Source organism: Canis lupus, chromosome 21 (assembly GCF_048164855.1).
Source record: "Canis lupus baileyi chromosome 21, mCanLup2.hap1, whole genome shotgun sequence".
NCBI lineage: Eukaryota > Metazoa > Chordata > Mammalia > Carnivora > Canidae > Canis > Canis lupus.
In genome coordinates this window covers 49,792,484-49,815,043 of record NC_132858.1, presented here as the reverse complement: position 1 = coordinate 49,815,043, position 22,560 = coordinate 49,792,484, and the positions used below count along the sequence as shown (strand labels likewise).

The 22,560-nt window shown below is 41.4% G+C and overlaps 1 protein-coding gene across 6 annotated transcripts in view; it reads right to left on the bottom strand.

Moving 5' to 3' along the window:
- Window positions 1-2,296: 2,296 nt before the first annotated feature.
- HECW1 (HECT, C2 and WW domain containing E3 ubiquitin protein ligase 1) overlaps window positions 2,297-22,560 on the bottom strand; it is a 441,224-nt gene continuing 420,960 nt past the window's right edge. For all 6 annotated transcript variants that reach the window (XM_072791661.1, XM_072791659.1, XM_072791663.1 and 3 more), the window contains 4 exons: window positions 17,687-17,833; window positions 16,397-16,511; window positions 13,642-13,840; window positions 2,297-6,224 (listed from right to left, as the gene is read on the bottom strand). In XM_072791661.1, the coding sequence (XP_072647762.1) occupies window positions 6,113-6,224; window positions 13,642-13,840; window positions 16,397-16,511; window positions 17,687-17,833 (573 nt within the window). In that variant the 3' untranslated portion in view covers window positions 2,297-6,112. The remainder of the gene's footprint in view (window positions 6,225-13,641; window positions 13,841-16,396; window positions 16,512-17,686; window positions 17,834-22,560) is intronic.

Sequence of the window (22,560 nt, the reverse complement as noted above, 5' to 3'; positions counted from 1 at the left end):
TAAATAAATAAAATCTTAAAAAAGAAAAAAACAAAACAGGGGCCACATCTCACATGAAGCAGAAGAATGAATTGTGTATTTCTAGACCATGAATTCCCTGAGGCAAAGACTGCCACTTTCCCCTTGTACCCAGCACAGGACCCAGCATATAATAAGTGCTCAATAAATGGTTAATTCAGGGAAGATAGTGTGTGGTGGTGGTCGACTATTTGGGCTCTGGGGCCCAGCTTCTTGTTCAAATCTTGACCATATCATTTACTTTGGGCAAATTGATTAACTTCTCCATGTTTCAGGGTTTTGTTTTGTTTTCAGTTTAAGATAGGGATATAAGTTATTTCATAGGGTGATACATGAAAAGTGCAAATTAGTTTTTCTTAAGTAGTGAAAAAATTTATTGTGATCACAGTTATCTTCATTAATCCATTTATTAAATAGATAGCACAATAATAATTATTGATTTACTATACTAAACTATTTTAAAAAGCAATAAACTTATAGGCAATGTTTTTATTCCTTCTGTGATTATTACTAGAGCAATTAAAGACCCGGGTGAATAGTGTGGCTCTAAATATAAGTCAGCTTTTGTTATTATTACTATTACTGTTGGGGCTGATGACAACTATTAATATGGCAGGAAGGAGGATAGTTATGCATTCGATTGTGTCCCCCCAACAAAATATGCTGGACTCCTAATACCCAGTACTTGCAAATGTGACCTTATTTGAAGTTAGGGTCTTTACAGAGGTAATCAAGCTAAAATGAGGTCATAGGGTAGGACCTAACCCAATATGACCGTTGTCTTATAAAAAGGGGAAATTTGGACACACACACACACACACACACACACACAGAATATCACATGATGATGGAGACTGAGGTCTCTAAGTCAAGGAAGGCCAAAGATTCCCAGTAAATCCCTGGAAGCTAGGAGAGAGGGATGGAACAGTTTCTCTCTCAGAGGGAATCAACCCCACCGTCACCTTGATTTAGACTTTTAGACTTGGTTAAGCCACTTCTTTGTGGTCCTTTGTTCCAGCAGCCCAGGGAATTCATACAGAGGGGCTATAGCTCTAGGCAATTGACTGGATTCCTGGCATCCCCTATGGCATGCCAGCTAGATCTCCGCTTCCATCCCCCCCCCCCCCCCCCCCCCCCCCCCCCCGGCTAATTTCTTAAGGTTACAGCAGGTCCAGGAACTCAAGACCTCAAGGGATATTTTGTGACCGGCATACCTTTAGCTCTCAAGATAAACCTGAGTGGCCTTGAGAAAATCATCTATCCTGCTCTCAGATTCTTTATCTCCAAGATAAAACTGTCAGACAAAAGTGTCTAAGTGTTTCTCCCCAGCTAAAAATGTGATGATTCCCGCAGCAGTGATAAAGTTTAGCCTGACCTTCCATAACTCCCTTATTTATTCTGTTAGAGAACCATCCTTTATAAACATACTTAAACTGCATCTGGACTATATGTGCCTTTTTCTTTCCTTTTTTTTTTTTTTTTTTTTAAACAGCTGTCAGCACAGCGTATTGGAAAAACATGGCCATAAAAATCAAGAGATCTGAAATCTAATCTTGATTTCAGATTAATGATCAGATAAAAATATAAAATATTATCATCTACTATCTGGAAATTACAGCTTAGGCTAATTTTTTTCTTATGCCTTAAAAGAAAAATCATTTTCAGTAAGAATGAATCTAAAATAAACTTAGTATGGACATAAGTGCAATATGGAGACTTCCGGGGTTTTTCTTCTCTCAGTCCTATTCACATTCTCTAATAATAAGGGTTTTTTTTTTTTTTTCCCTCAAGGAATAAATCAACTGACTTCCCAGTGACAGCCACACAATTCATCTTTTAGAGGCTCCCAAGACCATTGTGATGTTGGAGTTCTGATATGTGCCATTGGACACATTTTTGCCCAGTGCTAACCCTTTTCCTAGGGTCGCACCGGGTGTTTGGCTGTAGCCTGGAGTCTTTGTAGAAGCATCTCAACAGGTAGGAATTCAATAAGCCAGTGTATGCCTGGTTCAACATAAAGGACGCTCACAAACGAAGCCCACGTGGCTTGTGTGCAGTCCTAAAAGGATACCCAAGTAACTTGTTACAAACGCTCTTCCTTTATTCATGGATTTGTGAACACATGCTATGCTTTTTTGATAAATAATCTTCCCAGGGATTATTTATCATAGCAGCTGGTAGCCTTCTGTGTTGTTTCATTGCCTACATCCGGTGAGAGCCCAGGCATAATTGTTATGTATTACCCTAGACTTCTGTTTGCAATAAGGAGCACACACAATGCCATACCAAAGTGAGTTTATTGACATTCCTTGAAGGTGGTGTGATGGAAGAGAAAGCTCGGCCTGAGTATCACGTGACATTTTTCTTGTTGATGTAAGCAAAATCAGCCCAGTAATGTGGACTTCTCCTGCTATTGACTAGAACAAAGACGTTTAACAAAAGTGTTATAGACATTTCCTTAGATAAATTGGAAGCTGCAGGAAGTAGGCTAATGGAACAATATTTACTCTATATACTACCTCTAGGCACCTTTTTTTTCTACTAGAACAAAGGGACTACATGTCACTAACAGGAAAATAACATTTTTTTCTTTTGGACCTTATGATGGCTAGAACATCCATCCCCGATTTTTATGATATAGTATTGCAGTAGTTTTAATAATGAACACTGAAGTACATAATAATAATAATAATAATAATAATAATAATAATAATAAAGCACCACATTTGTTATGTAAAGTTCTAACTACTTTCATTTGAAAGTGTTTCATCTTGACTGGGAAAACATTTGTGGCAATTGAGAAATTTTTTGAACCCAAATTTTGGACACATGGTTTGACACATGGCTGACAAATATCATAGATATTTGTCAAATATCAGATAGAAGGTCTGGCTTATCGACTTGCACGCAAATATACTCACCGCTAATGGACATATGGTCATGAATTAAAAGAGAAAAAGATTTAGAAGCCTGCCAAGGGATCACTTATCTCTTTTTAATTTCCTCATTGCCCTCCAAGCAAGTGTGCTGCATTGGTGGTGGTAGTAAAAAGTTCTCACAACTGCTGCCAACTTATATACACAGGAGGTTCCAGAGAACTCCTGACCCAGTAGAGGCAATTTCTATTTTTAGGATTATCATCTTCATATAATAGAATAAGATGTCATATCCAAGAAATTATTATAACACTTCATAGCATTTTAAAAGTATTTTTCTACTTGAAATGTAAGGTTTCTCTTATTTTTTGTTTGTTCCCCCAATTAAAGGTAATAGACTCTTACCAAAACTATTTCTAAAAGTTTGGTTTTAGGGGAATTGTGGTTTATAAGTGATTAGTATTATAATATGCCTCCATGGAGAAAACTCACACTTTTAAATTAAAAACAAATTATTAGTGGTAACAAACAGATCTGTCTTGCTCATACTGTCATATGATTGGGGGAGGCTTACACCTCCAGCTGGTGGAATTAAGAGCATAATTATATATATATAAAACATACACACAAACACACACATACAATTTTCATGTATTCCAGCCTCATACATTAGGGAATAATAGCTAAAGAAACATCACTTGAAAATCATAGGATCTTTCCATAACAACTGTCTGTATGCCTCTCCTCTCTGTCTTCACTTGGGATTCTGTACAAGGCTGTAATAGAATCCGGGACCCTGTCAAGCAAGCTTTGCATTCTTTCAGCTGACTTTGACATCAGCATTTCCTTTTGGAATTGTATACTTTTACCAAATACTGATTGTACAATGTTTTGTGGGATACGTTTAGCGCCAGGGCATCAGGGTGGGAGGGGGGGAATGGAAAGAAGGAAAACTTTGGTTGGAAAACCATTTATGCCTAAGATATCTCATCTCTATATATTTTCTAGGGTACCTTGTTCCTTCCATGTATGAGTAGAATAGATATCAAATAATCTAAGTAAGGTGTTAATTAGATATTTATGTACATTGTAAAGCTCCCCAGGAGCAGGTTCCATCTTTTAAACATCTTCCTCTGTTGCCAATGCTTAATGAAGAAGATAAGTACTAAAAAAGAATCAAGTGCTTGAATTAATAAGTCATACACATGTGTAACACTAAGTTCTAAAAACAAAAGATGTTCCCTATACTAGAGATGCTGTTCAAAGAGGTAAAATGGTGAAATTATTTGCATAATTCTTATGCTCTGGTTTGTGTAAATAATAGCTCCATTGGAATCCATAACTTTTCAGATACTTGACATGTATACTGAATTTTACAGATCCTTCAAATTTATATTATGTAATATGCACATTCCATCTTATCTTGGTAAATATTCTTTTTAGACAGTGACAGAAAGCTAAATTTTGGTAACGTGTTATTTCCTGATTGACAATAGAAACACAGCAGCAAGGGGTGCTGGGCATACTAAATATTCCTACTGAAAGAAGTTTCATTTTGGAGCACACGAAACACAATGCACTGCCTGGATTCAAACTGAGACAATGAGCACAAGGCATGGCTTCCTGTGAAATTCACTTTATCTTACATTTCTCACATTTGTCCCTTGTTTAATATATTGGAAACAACAAGGTGACATTTCAATAACGGGGGCCCCTTTAACTCTTCTTTTCCCAGTGAAGAAAAACACTTTCACATATGACATATTTCAGACCACATGGATAACAAGGTTAGAAAAATAGAAATGACCATTATGTTTGGACTTATTCCAAATGTAATCAAGAGGTTCGGCTGTATTTGGAGCCTGCAACCGTTTTTCTGAAAACACTAAGTTTTCTGAGATCTCTCTTTTACTGAGTGCTAAAAGAAACTGGATATCTATTTTGACAAATCAATGTGCCTTTGGGGTGTTAGGTGTCTGCTCCAGGAGAATTGTTATGGATGAAGAAGGAGTACTATATTGCCCTTGACCCCGAACAAGCACCATCACTCTCTGCAGCTTCTCATGTAGTGTGTCCCTGTGGACAATCAGATGTGAAGGAATTTGAACACCACAATAAAGAAAAGAAAAGGAAAAAAGTAGCATAAAAAAACAATATCAAAGTTAAAACAAAAGTCCATTTGCCAATTATCTTTAACAAAGAAGTTATGAGTTTATCTCATGAGATTATTATTTTTTTTCCTTTGAGAAGGAGAACTGTAGCTAGACAGGACAAAGCAAAGCAAAACAAAACAGTACAGAACTCAGGTATTCAAACCAACCTAATATGGTCTTCTTCCCTCTCTCCTGTTTGCTTCATCACATTCTACACAACACCATGGGGGTAGAAGCCTCATCCTTTATGCTACGTAATGAGATCTCCTTCGTGTGCACAAGTTTCTGCTTCTTGTGTGGTGAGTGTTCACAGGGGGCGTGCCCCTCCTAGACCTCTCTACACTCAGGTTGAGCCACAATCCCCACAACCATTGAGATGCACTGCATTGCATCAGCAGGAGGCATTTTTCTTGCTGTTGTTATTTGTTGGAAAATGTAATATTTGCACCATATATCTAGGTTAGTTCCAGCTGATGGGACTGATGCCATATATGAATCATGAGTTGAATGTATAAAAACTTCAGCTTTGCCACTGCTGTTTTTGGATGGATGGTATGCATGGGGAAAAGGAGAGTGGGAGGAAAAGAAATTGTTGATTGGCTCCTAGACCTGGAGTTGGTTATTAGAAATTATAAAAAATGGTGGCTCTGCTCAGAAGACATGGGCGTATAAAAGCTCGGAATGCTTAATGCTCAAATTTCCCTACATTTATATAAATGGAAGTAAACTTTTATTACCATTTGGTCAAGTGTAGCATAACTTGCATTCCTATTTCATTGTTAGTAATGGAGGTATGTGGAGATACACACAGACCTTGAGACAGCTGTTGTTTAATATTGCATACAGGCTAGCAGTTCATCGAGAATAGAGGAGATAAGCCTGAAGGTTGGATCTCAGAAGAAGGCAGTTCTTCATGCACAGCTTTTGTCAATCCTGATTTGGTTTGAAAATAAAAATCATGAAATACCAAAATCAAAGGAGAGTTGATTCAGGGAAAGGGCAAGGGGATCATCCCAGAAAGGGTGATGTGACTGCCAGGAAAATGTCAGGTGAGTTTCCATGTCCTCATTCAAGTCCAAAGGTGCTGGTTTCTTCTACTGCTGTTAGCAGCTTTTCATACAACATGGAGTACGAGGGATAAGGTGGAAGATCCAATCGGTTGAAGCAGGTGTGTGCCCTGAATGGGGAAGAAAAGATCGGTGAAGGTGTTGGTTTCAAAGGTAACAACTGGTTTGTATGTATCTGTGATCCATCTGAAGCTATGAAGCAGAAGTGAATAAAAAGTGAGCACAGCCACGATTTGGGACCCCCATAAAGCATTGCAACAAAGAATGACAGCCTTCTAGACAAAATAAACCAGTTGAGGGAGTAGAATAACTAGAAACAGACGGTTTGCATTTATTAGCAAACCACATTAACGTAGAACGGTACTAGCAAGCCAGACATGAACTCTATGGTACCAGCTTTATTCTGCAACTGAGATATGAGCTTGGGTGTGGTCAGTGAAAGAGGCGGAAACCTAATTATTACCAGAGGATCATATTCCCAAGTCTCCTTGTCCAGCTCTGATTTCTGGGTCACAGTAAACCATGGGCATGATGTACACGGGCCACCGGATGCCCTGGAATTTTGAGATCCAATGCTCTATTGAGTCAGGTGTGCCCCGGTGACTGTCTGACTCTTCTCTTTTTGGTGGGACACCTCTAACCTGACACCAGACACCAGAATGCTGCATTTCCAAGAACAGCTGAGCTTAGAGAATAGTCTTCCCTGGTTGCCTGGAGCATCCTTGTGCCCCAAGTTGTGCCCCACTTTGTCGTACTCTTCCTTCATCCTGCAGGCCCACGCACGCCAGTATCTGGTCTAGATAAGGAATGGCTTCCCCTGCCTTGCATTAATGCACAGACCAGGACCAGACCCTGTGTCACCTATGGGGCTCAGCGGTGAGCCGGAGAGGCCCAGGACACCCTTTCCTCCTGTGGAACTTCAAATCACCTGAATAGTTTCTTCCTGTCAGGTGTTCTTTGTTTTTATGGAATCTTTGGTTGAGGCCAAGGCCTGTACCAAGTTAGGGAGGAAGATGGGAGTGGGGGGTGCAGCTCAAGGTTAACTTCATGCCTTTTGCTCCCTAAAAGGGGTGGTGTGTTGCAAAGGTGTTTTGAGAAGCCAACTAGCACCAAAAAAGGGTAGATTAAAATGAAATGAAATAAAGTAATAAAAAATAAAAGAGAAGAAGATAAAATATCACAAAACAAATATATATACAAACAAAACTCTAACCAAAGAGACCATTCTCCCCTCATTTGAATTTCATTTGGGAGATTGAATTCTTCTAATTATAAGATCCCCAGGGAAGTTGTGTATTATTTATACCTTTGTTTTCAGAGTTCCTGATCAGGCTGATGCAGTGGTCAGGGTACAAGGGAGCTTATCTGGGTGTGTGCGTGGGGGAGGGGTGGGGAGAGGTGGGGGTGGGGGTGGGAAAAGCAGGGAGGGAAGGTAGGTTTACTTGTACAGGAAGAACCAGGGGAGGATGCTGTTGTATTTGCCTCTCAACACCCATTCCTCCTTCTGCTCATAGCTCCCTGGGAAATGACCCCCCAAATCCCTCCCCCCACCAGCTCCAACAGTCGGCACAGGACAGCAGTGCATCTGGCCTTAGGCTTCAAGGACTTAACTGGGAAGAAACATAAAAACAGACCAAGATTAGAGGAGGTCTCAGATTATGATCTAAGATTCATTCCATCAGGTCTACGGTGACTTCACAAGAGAATAATTAACATATTTTACCTGAACTCATTGGAGTAAGAGTGGAAAAGCATTCATTAAAATGAGTAGGATGACAATTATAGTGGCTTCTCTATGTTTAGAAAGATTAAAACTAGGACATACTTTGGGCTCTGGGTAACCACATTAAGTGGCACAGGACAATCCCAAGTATGCTTTTGAACCTAGCTGAACTAGTTAAGCATGAGATATGAGCAGCCATCATTGTCTTGGTTCTTTAAAGTGGCACTCATGAGTGGAAAAGTTACAGCAAAAAATCCCATATTTGCAAACCAAATTAATGCTGTAAAAGGTAATTTCTGGGAATAATCTGAAAGCATTAGCAAATGGCACCTTTTCAAGACCTTGCTTGAACATCTCGAGTTTCTTCAAATTGCTTTTACCGTATTTATCACCAGCCTTGGTTAACTCTCTAAAATAGATTCTAGTTTATAAACTAGAATGAACAAACACAATCAAATCGTAATTCAGTTCAACATTCTTAAATGCTTGCAGTCCTCCAGGTGTGGTTCTGACAGCCCAGAGCATCTGCTCACTTTCCTCCCTGGGCACTGTGCCCAGTCCTCTGGGGTGTGGGGGGTTGGTGGAAAAAGTACAAAACCAGGGGTTGGAAGACCTCTATTCCAATTGCAGTCTAAACCACTTATTAGCTTTATCACCTTGGGAAAGTCAATTAATCTTTCTGGACTCAGTTTTCTCACTTGTAAAATGTGACTAATAATATATGCTCTGTATACCTGGAGGGGTTGTCGTGAGGACCAATGTTAGAATGCACATAAATGCCTTTTGTAATCTGTGAATCATCATTTAACCATGAGTTTCTCTTAATAATGCAACCACAATTGCAGTTATGGTTTCAGGAACTGTGTCACACCTGTGGGGACTCAAGACCCTCAGCCTTTTTCACATGAGCTACTGGCAGATGAATCGCCTCATCTCCTGTTTGTGCAACTGATATTTTGGAACTCCACATGGATCTTTTCAATCACGCCAGGTCAATTTTCACTCTGTTGGTGTCCATCTAGGGTTCCAGCATTTTGAGATAAGTCAGGATTTAGATTGTGTCAGTCACCGTATTATTTGCCCTTCTAATTTGTATCATCTTCATGATTGGTTTTCGTGTCTCCTTGATTTTTTTTCCAAATTATCGATTAAAATGGTAACCAATGCCAAAGACAGTATGCTTCTCCCCAGAAGAGACCACTTTAAGGCTGGTCAAAAGCAAACAACACTACTAAAAGCAAATAAATTGCTGCTCTCTGCAGCTGGTTATTCAGCTAGCTGTGAGGCCGCTTTTGGAAGTCCTGTCCCCCCTTCACGCCATCTCCTTCCACTGCCCAACCACAGCCTCACTCTATAGATGGTTCTCACTCTCATCACTACTGAACCTACTCTTTTTTAACCTTTTCAAGAGCCTCTTGATCCCCAAATCCAGAGGCTCATTCTCTATCCCGACTTCCACAAGCTCTTTAAACGCCTTTGACATCTTTTCTTCTTGAATCTCTCTCTCCCCTTGGCTTCTCTATGGCTTCTCGGTGGCTGTCAGTTTCTCTTCTGAACTCCCAATGGCTCCATGAAGCCTCCATTGTAGCCTATGGTCCATAGAGCAGGGTTTCTCACCGTGGTACTACTGCTATTTTAAACTTACTAATTCTCTGTCTTGTGCATTGTGGGTGTTTAGCAGCATCTTCGGTCTTTACCTGCTGGATGCCACTAGCACCCTTCCACCACAACCAGAAGCGTCCCAGACATTGCTGAATGTCCGGGAGGGAGGCAAAATCACCTCTCCCATACCCTTTGAGAGCCATCCCTATAGAGTAAGCCAACTGCCCAACCTTAACCAACCCCCCCGACCCCCATCCACCTGGGCTTGGGCTCAGTTTACATCTGCAGTGAAGTTTGTTGTCAGAATTCTGTTTGCAACTTTTATGCAACTGCCCATTACTCCTAGTTCTGTAATCCCTGGTCCCTGCTTCAAACGTAAACCCCTAAATTCATCTCCTCTTTTTTATTCCATCTCCATGCTATCTTGTGCTATGTCTACTCTGACTAGCTTCCACACTTTTCTTTCCTGTGGAGCCACTCCTCTGTACCCTCCCCAGCCCTTGTTCCATGGCAAGAAAACTCTCCCACTCTTCCCTTCTGGACATGGCCAACAAGTCTTAGCACCCGTTCTCAGTCCCCATGAGTGGAGATGGCCAATGATCAGCCTGCCACACTCTGTGATGTAGAGGGCACTTAGCAGTCTGCTCGGTCCCCACTGCCGATTCTAGATCATTATTTTTCAATCTTTGATTAAAAATTTCTGTTCCTTTTACTCAGCCATAAAAAAGGATGAGATCTTGCCATTTGTGACAACATGGATGGACCTCGAGGGTATTATGCTAGGTGAAATGTCAGACAAAGAATGAAAAATACCAAATGATTTCACTTATATGTGCAATCTAAAAAAAACAAAAACAAAAACAAACAAACAAAGCAAACAAACAAATAGGAAAAACAGACTCATAAATACAGAAAACAGTCTGGTGGTGGCCAGAGAGAAGGGGGTGGGAGGATGAGCAAGAAGGATAAAGGGGAGTAGGAGGTAAAGACTTCCAGTTATGGGATGAATACATCACAATAATAAAAGGCACAGTCTAGGGAATATAGCCAATGGCATCATAATAGTGTTGTAGGGTGACAGATGGTAGCCACCATCACGGTGACCACAGCATAACTTATAGACTTGTGGAACCACTATGCTGTACACCTGAAACTAACGTAACATCTTGTGTCAACTATACTTAAATAAAAATGAATGAATAAATAAAAACTAAGAGGTAATCAGATGTTTAAAAATTCTGTTCCTTTGAATCTCATGCCATTTAGATATTTCCCCCCATAACTCCAGGTTTTATCTGGAATTTTATTTCAATCAAATAGGATAGATTAGAAAATAGGGCATGACATCTGCAGCCAAGAAGGGTAAAGTGTTGTTTTCAGGAACCTGTATTTCAGACACACACGTACACACAAGTAGATAGGCACGTACTGGGTTGTGGTGTTATGTAAAAGGTATTTCCTTCTGTGGCCTATGGCCGAAAAGTTTGAAAATCACTGAAAATCAGTGATCTAGACGCATCTTCCATACCCTTGGATCTTCCAGCTCATTACATTTATTAAAATCTCTGGTACTTTGCTTAAATCCTCCCCATTTCAGGTGTTCCCACCAGGCTGTGTGGCATCTAAGTCTACATGGATGGCATGTTCAATGCCCTAATCAGCCAGCTCCTCGACCTCAAACTCAGGGACTGTCCCACCCATCTTTTACTGAACTTTCTTCACAAGACACTGTAAAATTACATTCTGGAAACCACTAGTCTCATAACCCTCTTTCCTAACCCTCCCACAGTTTTTAGGAGGCAAGGACATGAACTGATGTAAAGGTTTTATCTGGCCTGGCCTATGGTTAGGTTTACTTGTGACACTATTTGGTTCTCTCATCTGGGAAGCCAGTTGCCTTTCTGTAGGGGGAAGATCTGAGAACAAAGCAGCTCAGACCACCTCTCCTTCCAGTGTGGGCAGTGTAAGTTGGGCTCACATTCTCTGAGAAGTCCTGGGTCATTTGGTATCTGTTTGGCGCCCCTGCCAGCCTCTGGGCCCTTCCCTGCTGCAACTCATTGCAGATGCTGCCTCAGGGCTTCCTGCCATCTGCCATGTGGTCAGGCTAGGTCTATCCAAACTGCTATTCTTGGAAGTCCGAAGTTACTACTTTCTCTTCATACATTGGTGACACTTATTAGCTTCTTGGATCTTCAGAAAATGTATAAGGAAGACTAGTAGGGGCTTACTATCCAGGGGGTCATTTTCACTGTCCTCCCAGAGGCATCTCAGAACTTGCTTCTTGGGACACTCTCAGCCCAGAGTAAAGTCCCTGCCTCCCCAGGATGCTCTCTGGGGTTTGCAGAACAGCAGATTTTTAGGGATGCCTTGGCCCAGATGTGAAGAGCCTGATTATAAGCCCAATGTCCATCTTATAAGCTCTTAGTGTGGGTTAATATTAATGTATATTTCAAAGCTTCTCAAAAGCAAATATGTAACTAGACTCAAACTGTGACCCCCAAATGACAAAAGCTATTCTTATTTCCATTTCCTAAAGAATAAAACAGAGACTCCTCAGCAGTCTTCTCTCTGTGACCCATCAAGACCCACCTATCTTTCTCAATCTCATCCCTTGTATCACTTTGGGTGTCTTGTCCTCCACACTGGTTGGGCTCTCCTTCCTGAACACTTGCTGGCCATCTCCCACCTCTAGGCCTTGCTCATGTTTCTGTTTCAGCCTGGAATTTCCTTCTACCCATTCCTTGCCCCTCGATGCTCACCTAAGTGTCATCATCTTTGCGGCATTTCCTCCTGCCAGTTCAATTGGGAGCGGGCCTGTATTCTATTATTTTCATAGCACCTTCCTCTTACCTCCCTTTCTCAGTGCTCCTCTGATTCCACCTTGTGTTGTACAAAATTTATTCTTATTGGGCTGTGTTCCTCCCTAGACTATAATCTCCTCTGGAAGGTGGATGGTTGTATCTTTGCCACTCTTCAGGGTACACCTTATGCTGGGGTGTGTGTGGGTGCTATGATCAAGTGGTGATTCAAACTCATTTCTCTAAAATGAAAAAAAAAAGAATGTTTCCAAATAACCTCATCTTCCAAATCTATCATTAAACTAGACAAATGGAAATCTTGCCTTTTTAGCCTTATTTTCTTGCCAGATTTAATTCAGTAGGCTCAGCCAACAGCAGACCCACACGAATGAGCACCAGGGTCTGCTGAACAAGTGTGTGAAGCCAGTGCTGAAAATTGTGCCAAGGCTTTAGGCTCTTATTGACCAGTTGGGCACGCACTCTGTTTCCTGGGCCACCTGATGCCCACTGACATCAGGTGGGGGGTCTTCGGGACATTAGAAGGTCTGGGAGATCTGGATGCAAGTCATAGTTCAGTAAATCCTTCCATTGGGATTTAGCCATAGCATCTGGGAGGCCACAGGGAAACAGCAGAATTAAATGTGAAGCTTCTTTTACAATTAGAAAATATCATAGTAGAAGAAAATAATATGGATCAAACTTCTCTTGATGAGCAACAGTTCTGTGGTACCTATACAGGAGTCTCTTTAGTGCTCTTTCTTTCACTGAGCAGGAAAAGGCTGCTCAAAGTGGCCTAGGAAGGACCCAGAAGGTGTTAGAATTCATGGCATAGGAACCTTGTTCTGTTAAACTGCCTGGATCCCTGGTGTCTCCTTTTCTGCATTTATCTCACAACAATCTCCTTGACAGCTTAATATACAGAAGTCACTGTAGAGACTCAAGAAATACATGCTCTTGTCCTGACATGTTTTAAAACATCGTAGGAAAAATGTGACATGTACATGCACAGTCTACCTACAGAGTATTGTGTGATGCGATGGAGGAGTACAGATGCAGTGCTAGAAGGGTTACTTTGGGCCCCCAGCCTCCCCTGCCACCCTCACCAGGTGATCCAGTCCTCCTAAAGTTAAATTGGGCTACGAACAGATAGGAAAGCTTCCTACACCTGACACAGGGATCATGACACTGTAACCTAAATACCATGAGTCATCAAAACCCACTAAGAATATGGTCTAAATTCACCTCCCAGAGACTCTTCCCTGGCATCTTTCACCAAGAACTCGTATAACAGTACTTTGGGTGGCAGGAAAGGATTTCCTCCCAGAGGATCATCACCCAAACTCCAATACCGAGGTCTACTGGCCCTCTGTGGTGGGTTTGCCGGAGGCTGGCAGGAGCCCCTACCTGGGGAGAGACGTAATTTTCCCCCATTTCTCTATGCAGAAACGCCGAAGCCCATTGCTTCCTCGGAGGGCAGCGAAGCCCTCGTAGGGCACGCTTGATGTTCCCGTGACGAACTGAAGTAATCTCAGCCTCTGCTCATTATTGAAGCGCTCCACGGCGGCCCAGAACCAGCGGATCACAAGATGCCCATCGTGATACCCTGAGTGGGGCAGAAGGAGGGAGCCAGTGAGGATGTGCAGGGAGGAGGAGGAAGGGAGAGAGCAACGGGTGTGGCAGGGCCAGGGAGACCCCAACAGCTGCCACCGGTCTGCCGGGTTCTCTAACGACGGCCTTCACACAGGTCTATGACCTTCTATGCCATCGGGTCAAGTGTCACAACAAAAGCAGATTTAGAAAATAGCCATTTTATAAAAAGTTGGACTTTCTGAGGGGTGTCCTCAGAGATATCTGCTTTCATGGGACCCCACCAGCCATTTTCCTGCCTCATCTAAATGAGACAAGGGGTGGCTAGGGACCCTTGGGACCCTAAGAGACAAAACCCGCATCAACCTAATATTTTACTGTATTTGTCTCTGTCCTGATAGCTTAGTTCTTGGTAACCACGTACTGGGGGAGAGTCTGGAGGGAAAGGGCAAGCTTGCTGAACAGAAGACGCCTGGATCTCCAGCAGCCATCAGTGCTCTTGGAGCGGCTGCCCTCAGGCCCGCTGGGCCGGTCAGGCCACTGCCACCAGTAGAGTTAGGAGAGCCAGCCTGGGCAACCGGCTCAGGTCAAAGAGTCACCACTGATGCAAATGCAAGAGGCATCTGACCTGGGAGAAATCTGTGTGGGAAGTGAGGTGTGCGTGGAGGACGGGAAGGCTCTGGGTGAGTGGAGGACAGGAGAGCTAGAGAACGACAAGAACAAGGAAGAAATCTGCAGGGAACAGCAAGCCCACCAGCGCAGAGCGGGGTCTGGTGAGGGCCGAGGGGAGACTTGCCAGGAGCCTCAGAGGGCGGTAGCAGCCAGGCGGAGACCCTGGGACTCGCCACTGGGGCCAGCGGTTTCCACGCCATGCCAGGAAGTGCCCCGTGATCCCACAGAGGCTCCTCAGGCCCAGTACACTGGGGAGAAGAGGGAGGCTGGGGTGGGGGGCCTAGCTCTCTCTCTGTGGTTTGGATGGTTTCTCTATAATATTTTACACAAGGAAATGGTTTTGAGACTTAAAAAGAAAAATTTATCCATTTTGTGGATAAGGAAGTGGCCTGGTGAAAATAATGTTTCAGGAAGACGGGAGACTAGTTTGGCAGGGTGAAGGTGAATAGGTGGGAGGACTTAGAAATAGGATTTGGGGAAATAACAGAACTGTGTTGTGGCAAACCAAGATTGAGGGGAACGGGGCTCCAATCCTACAGGAAGTGGGATGCACTTCCCTGGTGGCATGTATCCTAGCCCAGGAGCTGGCCTCTGGGTGGTGGCTCTTGGTAATGAGTCTACATGGAGTTAGGCCAGAGCCTATCCCAATGGGGATCACCTGAAGGAATGTTCAGGATGGAGGTTACAGGAAGGCATGTTATGAGAACCTACTTTGCACATGTATTGAGATAAGGCCCAGTTTTGTGTTTTTTTTTAAGATTTTATTTATTTATTCATGAGAGACAGAGAGAGAGAGAGGCAGAGACACAGGCAGAGGGAGACACAGGCTCCCTGTGGGGAGCCTGACATGGGACTCCATCCCTGGACTCCAGGATCACACCCTGGGCTGAAGGTGGCACTAAACTGCTGAGCCACCTGGGCTGCCCTAAGGCCCAGTTTTTTGTAGTCTTTGAAAAGTGATGGAATATATGTTATATATAGATATAAAATGGAATATTATTTTATTTATACTATTTTATTATATAAATAAATATGTATTTGTATTATAATATATTATATTTATATTAGGTATATATAATGATATAAATAAATATATATTTATATTATATTTATATTATTTATATATAATGATATAAATGAATATGCATATTTATATTTATATTATTTATATATAATGATATAAATGAATATATATTTATATTATATTAATATCATATATAATATATTATTTGCATTTATATTATATTATTATATAATTATAATTATATATAATTCATAAATATATAATTACTATATTATATTATTTATATGTAATTTATATAATCATATAAATATTTATAATATATTATTTTATTTATATATTTTATATTTACGTTAAAATATTATATAAAAATATATAAATATTTATATATTTATATAAGTTATATATAAATATATATTATATATTACTTTATTTATATATTTTATATTTATATTAAAATATATTTATAGATAATGGAATATTATTCGACCTCAAAAAGAAATGGAGTGATGAAACACTATAGCCTGGACAAACCTTGAAACAGCAGGCTAAATGAAGGGAACCAGGCCCAAGGCCACATGTTATATGGTTGTTTTTACAGGAAGCACCCAGAATGGGTAAATCCATAGAGACAGGATGCAGATTGAGGGCTGCCAGGCTGGGGAGGGAGGGGGGGAGGCAAGTGTTCAATGGCAGGGCTTTTCCCTTGGGGGTGAGGACAGCGTTTTGGACCCAGCTAGAGGTGGGGTCGCAGGGCCCCGGGACCGTAGCAAACACCTCTGCTCTGTTCACTGCCAACCAGCTACCGTGAGGCTGGCTAAGGTCGCCTGGGAGGCCACCGGTCAGACAACAGGGTCGTGGCCTGCACCCCCCGCTCACCGCCCCGGTACTCCGTGTTGTTCCTCCAGTCGTTCAGGTCGATTTCCGCGGTCCCAGCGATCACCAGCTCCAGCTCCCTGGCGTCGAACACGGACACAAGCCTTGAGTCTACGACCTGGAACGAAGATGAGGCTTCAGGTCCAACACCCTGAAGGTGTAGGCATGACCACTCCTTCTGTGGGTTACGCTGGGACACTGACCATCGTTACAACTCTTTTTGTTTTTTGGTTTGTTTTTAATGAATGTACTATCTTGTCTAGGTTCAAAATCGTGGCCTCTGCGTCCTGAAACACAACCCACTGATGAGCTGGGAGCTCGAGAAAGGTCCCAGGGTTTTCACTACCTGGGATACTCCCTCTCAGAATGATGTTATGAGCCAATCCGACCTGATGTTCTCTAGTCATATTTAAGTTTCCAAGTATCATTGAATTTTAAAGGCAGGAGGTCCAAACACTTTGAAGTGACTTGAGGGCTTTTACTATTATCATTTCCCTTGAAAGGTATCCTGTCTCCCACACTAAACTATGACTTCTTTCCTAGAAATGGGCATTCTACTTAAAAAAAAAACCAAAAAACTGTATTTCCCTTCCTTTCTCCACTCCGGCCCTTCGTCCCCCCTTCAAAGATCTGGGAAGACCTCCTTTGCTAGGTCGCTGAGCTCTGACTTCAGCCTTGTTGCCACATGGATTGGGGACAACTGAGCACCTCCTCTCAACAAACTGTGGTGGACAAGCCAGCAGGCAGTGTTGACCTCCACTACGGGCAGAGAAAGAAACCTTCCAAGACCCAAGCTCTGAGAAAACACTGATAGTGTCTTGTTTCTAAATTGCAAAAGGCTAAAGGACACCAGCCTTGGATGCCCAGGAAGCTGGCAGCCGTCCCCGTCCTCTTGATTTATTACCTTAGTGGGGATCATATGGCACAAAGTGACACTGTAACGAAAGAGAAATCTAGCAAGAGTGGACAATGTGCCCCAATGCCTTCACTACACTTAATGTAATTTCACTGAGTGAAAGGAAACAGCATGCACATGTCCTGACAAGAGACACTGAATGTTTGCATATGTGTCACAACATTTCTGTGAGAGCATTTTTCACCTGCCACAAGAGGAAGGTTTCTCAGAGATCTTGGACTCCTCCTTTGTCTACCCTAAGGGGGTCCTCTCTGCACCCTGGTGACTGGAGTTGAGCCCTCCACCCACCTTGGTTCTTCTCCTTTCCCCCCAACAGGCTGTGGGGTGGTGAGGGCCCTGGCCCTGGCCTGCCTTCCTCAGCCAGGCCTGGGTCTCACCTCGTAGAAGCCCCGCACCAGCGCCTCCGTCTGCTGTACCACACCACGCTCCACCCGCCACTTGACCATCCTCTCGATGTATTCCTTCTTGTTCTTTTCCGTCACCTGGGTGTTGGCTCCTCCAGATTTCAACTCCCTTTCGGTTACCTTGTGGGGACACATGAAGACTGTGATGCCTGTTGGCTCAGCTGACCTTGCAGTGACACATATCAATTCTAGTAGGGTGAACTATTTACAGAAAGTCTTCTTCACATGGGTTCGGCCTTCTCACCTCCTTAATTCTTTTTCCTTTCCTGGAAGTTACTACAAAAGCTCTGATTGTTCTCAGAGGATAGTTATGCACCTCGGAAAAGCTGCATTTTTTGATGTGTTATAATGGGGAAACATATTTTCTTGACTCAAGAGGCATAATGGGACTAAACGAAAAATGCCCCTGGTTGTCCTGGGGGAAAAGATGGACCAGAAGGTCCTGATACTCAATTCCCCCAAATCCCAATTAGATTACATTCTCAAAAGCCACCAGCCTCCCCACCCAGAGCAGATCATTGACAGGAAAATGGCAGAGGATGGGAAGATGGCTTTTACAGCTGGGTATAATATTGGCTGGAGAATGGCAGAGTGATGTTGAGAAAGGAAACGGAGAAGGACCCTGCCACTTAGTACGGTGGTGCTTGTTTGTTAGGACAAATGAATCATTAAGAGAAGTTATGATCTGTGCTCTATCTTTTGAAAGGCGAGGCAGGGGATGACATGTTGGAGATTTTTATCAAAAGTGTTGGGCATTGGAAGGGATTGTCCGTCATCTCAAATTCACTGAAGGGGTTCATCTCACCACTCAAAGCTGTAAGAAGGGAGGCATTGCTGTGTTTAGCCATTGGTTTAAGAAACGTAGATATGTGTAGTTGGCGTTCGTTGACACAGGTACCTAAACAGTCTGCAGAAGTCTGATGTTATTTTTTCTTTTATCACTTAGGTGACTAGTGCTAATTATAAAATACTGGCTGGTTTAACATCCTAATTGCCACTCAATATCCACATTCCTTGGAACCTCTGATTTTCAGCTGCCCAGTTAGAGACGAATTCCTGACCTTGCTTTAGCTAGGTGTGCCGTGTAACTAAATTCTGGCCGGTAAGGTGTAAGCAGGAGTGTTGTATGGCACTTTCAGGAACCTCCTTAAAGTAAGGGGCTGTTGCTCCTTTGTCCTGCTGCTTTAGGCACAAGCAGGATGGTTGGGGCACTATTTGCTTCTGGGCCTAAAGTAGGCATTGCAGCCGTGGGTTGTCTAGACTTTAATGTGAGAAAAAAATAAACTTAAAAAATAAACTTAATTTCAGTAGGGTCATTTTGGGGTTCTTCACAGGCAGCTGACCCTAATCCTAACACACACACACACCTAGGAAAAGCCTATGATGTCTTTCATCTGCATCTACCTGCCTGCTCCTCAGGATCTCCTAACTTGCCAAAACAAGGGCTATAACTCAGTTTTCTAAAACCATTAGTGACCTCATTTCAAGAGGAATGAGATCTGTTTAAGCTTTACACAGATATACATTATTCCAGATCTACAACGCAGCCTTATTTTTATCATTGGGAACATTTTAAACTTCTCTCTGAGTTGTTCAATGCCACACACACATTAAGGATTGATCTTTTGTACTTTCCATGTTATTTTCTCCCCCTCTCATTTTATGGGTTCAGTTATTCGTAGTTTACTTCATTTTTTTGAGCAGGTAATATGTGTCCATGAAATAACATTCAAATGGTATAAAGGGCCATAAATGAAAAGCAAGCTTCTCTCCCATCTCACCTCCCAGCTATATAATCTCCCTACCTGGAGAAAATTGCCCTCACGTCTCTTCCAAGGAGAATAGACATACATACCAGGGAATATGTATATATCATCATTTTCCCCCATAAACGATAGCATATTATGTACACTGTTCATCACGACACTTTTTTCACCTAACAATGTACCTTGACAATTGTTTTATACCAATCCAGATCTGACTTATTCCGTTTTTGTTGTTGCTGTTGCAATACCCTTCTTACTGTTGTAAGTTGATGGCTGGCATGTCTTGCACTTTTTAGTCATACATCCCACTGGTTCACTATTCCATTGCGTGAATGTATCATAATGTATTTAACCAATGCTCTATTGCTGGACATTTAGATCATTTCAGGTCTTTTGCAACTGTCGACAACGCTGCAGTGAAGATCTTAATACACTACTCACTTGAACTAGGTGTGAATAAATATCAGTAGGACAAATTCCTGGGTGCTGTCTCAAGGGCAGGTACATTTATTTTTTTATTTTTATTTTTTAGGTTTTTATTTAAATTCTAGTTAGTTAACATACAGTGTAACACTAGTTTCAGGTGTAGAGTTCAGTGATTCATCAATTATATACAATACCAGGAAGGCAGGTGCATTATGAATGAAGGTAGCTACCACAAAGGTGCCTTTCATAGACAGTGAGCCAAACTTCCACTTACTCCCACCTATACTCCTGTACAGCATGCCTTTTCTCTACATCATCTCCAAAATGGAATACTGCTAACCTTTCTGATTCATGACACATAAGGGAAAATGGCATTTCACTATGCTTTAATTTACATTTTTACAATTTGTGAATGAGATTATTTCCTCATATTTCCTTTTCTGGGAACTATTTATGTTTTGCTAATTTTCTATTTGTTGTTGATAATTTCTTATTGATCTGTGAGATCTCTTCCTATATTGAAAGAATCGCCTTTTGTGTGTATACCATAGTATATTCAATATTATGCCATTTTTACTTTGTTTATGCTGTATTTTTGCCACACAGAATTAAATAATAATTTTAGTTCACTATGTCAATCTCTTCTTTTATGACTTTGAAAGTTGTGTCACATATACAGTAGCATTCCTTACTGGAAGATTAAAAATAAAAATTCTAGCATTTTCTTCTTTTTTATTTTTATTTTTAAAATTTTATTTATTTTTAAAGATCTTATTTTTTTATTTTTTATTTTTTTAAAGATTGTATTTATTTATTCACGAGAGACACAGAGAGAGAGGCAGAGACACAGGCAGAGGGAGAAGTAGGCTCCCCACAGGGAGCCTGATGCAGGACTCAATCCCAGGACCCTGGGATCATGATCTTAGCCAAAGGCAGTGCTCAACCACTGAGCCCCCAGGTGCCTATTTATTTATTTTTAATGGATTTCTAATCCAGGTAGAATTTATTGTGATGTAATGAGTTAGGTTAGGAATCTAACTTAAAAGTTTTTAAGATGGCTACCAGTTGTCTTAATAACACCTGCTAGGGGATCCCTGGGTGGCTCAGCGGTTTAGCGCCTGCCTTTGGCCCAGGGCGTGATCCTGGAGTCCCGGGATCGAGTTCCGTGTTGGGCTCCCAGCATAAAGCCTGCTTCTCCCTCTGCCTGTGTCTCTGCCTCTCTCTCTCTCTATGTCTATCATGAATAAATAAATAAATCTTTTAAAAAAATAACACCTGCTAAATGATTGTATTTATTTTACAAATTAACCCTCTGCTGCGGGGCAAATGTAAAGAATGGCAAAAAGAAGTCACACATAGCAAATACTGTATTTCATACTTTTATCTAATACATGCAGGACAGTTAAGTGAATTGCATTTTTTTAAAAGATTTTATTTTTAAGTAATCTCTGCTCTTAGCATGGGGCTCGAACTTACAACTCCAAGGTCAAGAATCACACACTCCACTGAGTGAGCCAGTCTTGTGCCCAACGTATCATGTATGTTTGGGCATATTTAAATGTGTTCTCTATAGTTGTAAGAAGGAAAATTTTTTCCTCAAATATGGAAGAGGGTATTCTTTACAGATATGTTTACACAAAGGAAATTCAACAGAATCCTGATATTTTCCAGGACCTGTCCAAAATTCCTGACTATGGTATAGGTGCTGCAAAGTTCAGTGTGTACCTGTCATACACAGACTCAGCACGCCATTCACATTTGTGCTTCTGCTTATAGGTACTTATAAAGCCTATCAGCTCAATTCTCACAATGACACATTACAGATTATCACTTGTAGAGGCTTTTGAAATCTCTTGTAAATGATTCAGGCTATAGTTAACCTATAAAACTGTAACCCAGAAGATTCAAAGATATATAAATACTGGTGGGGAAAAAATAAGAGGCTTTATCTTATTAAATAATATTGATATACATGCATTTTGGAGGAGCAAATATCTAGATGCTAGTGATTAAAATAAGTATTTTTTGTAGCTGCACAGATCACAGAACTACCTTCCAAATGTATGTCACACTTCACAAAAATGTTTTCTAATCCATTATCACTTTGGTTTTCAAAGACTCTATAAAATAGATCCATGTTGTGAAAAGGAGAAGGAAGAAGACATGGGCAGCTTTCTTAAAGGAAGTAGTCCTCAGAAAATTATCTTTCAAATGAATGAGACTCTTTGTTTTCTAGATTAAAAACAAAATCCCATTACTTTAAGATCCAGCAATTCCACTTATGGGTATACAGCCAAAAGAATTGAAAGCGAGGACTTGAACAGATAAATTTACACAGCAGCCTTATTTGCAATAGTCAAATGTGGAAGCAACCAAAGGGTTCATCAACAGGTGGATGAATTAATAAAATATGTTATATATATGTATATAGCATAATTCCACTATATGGAATTCAGCCCTAAAAAGTGAGGAAATCCTAACACATGCTATAATGTGGATAACCTTGAGGACAAGGTGTTAAGTGAAAGAAGGCAGTCACAAAAAGACAAATACTGTATGACTCCACTTATGTGAGGTATCCAGAGCAGCCAAATTCAGAGAGAGAGAGTAGAAGGGCTGTTATCAGGGACTGGGGAGAAGGAAAAGTGTGGAATT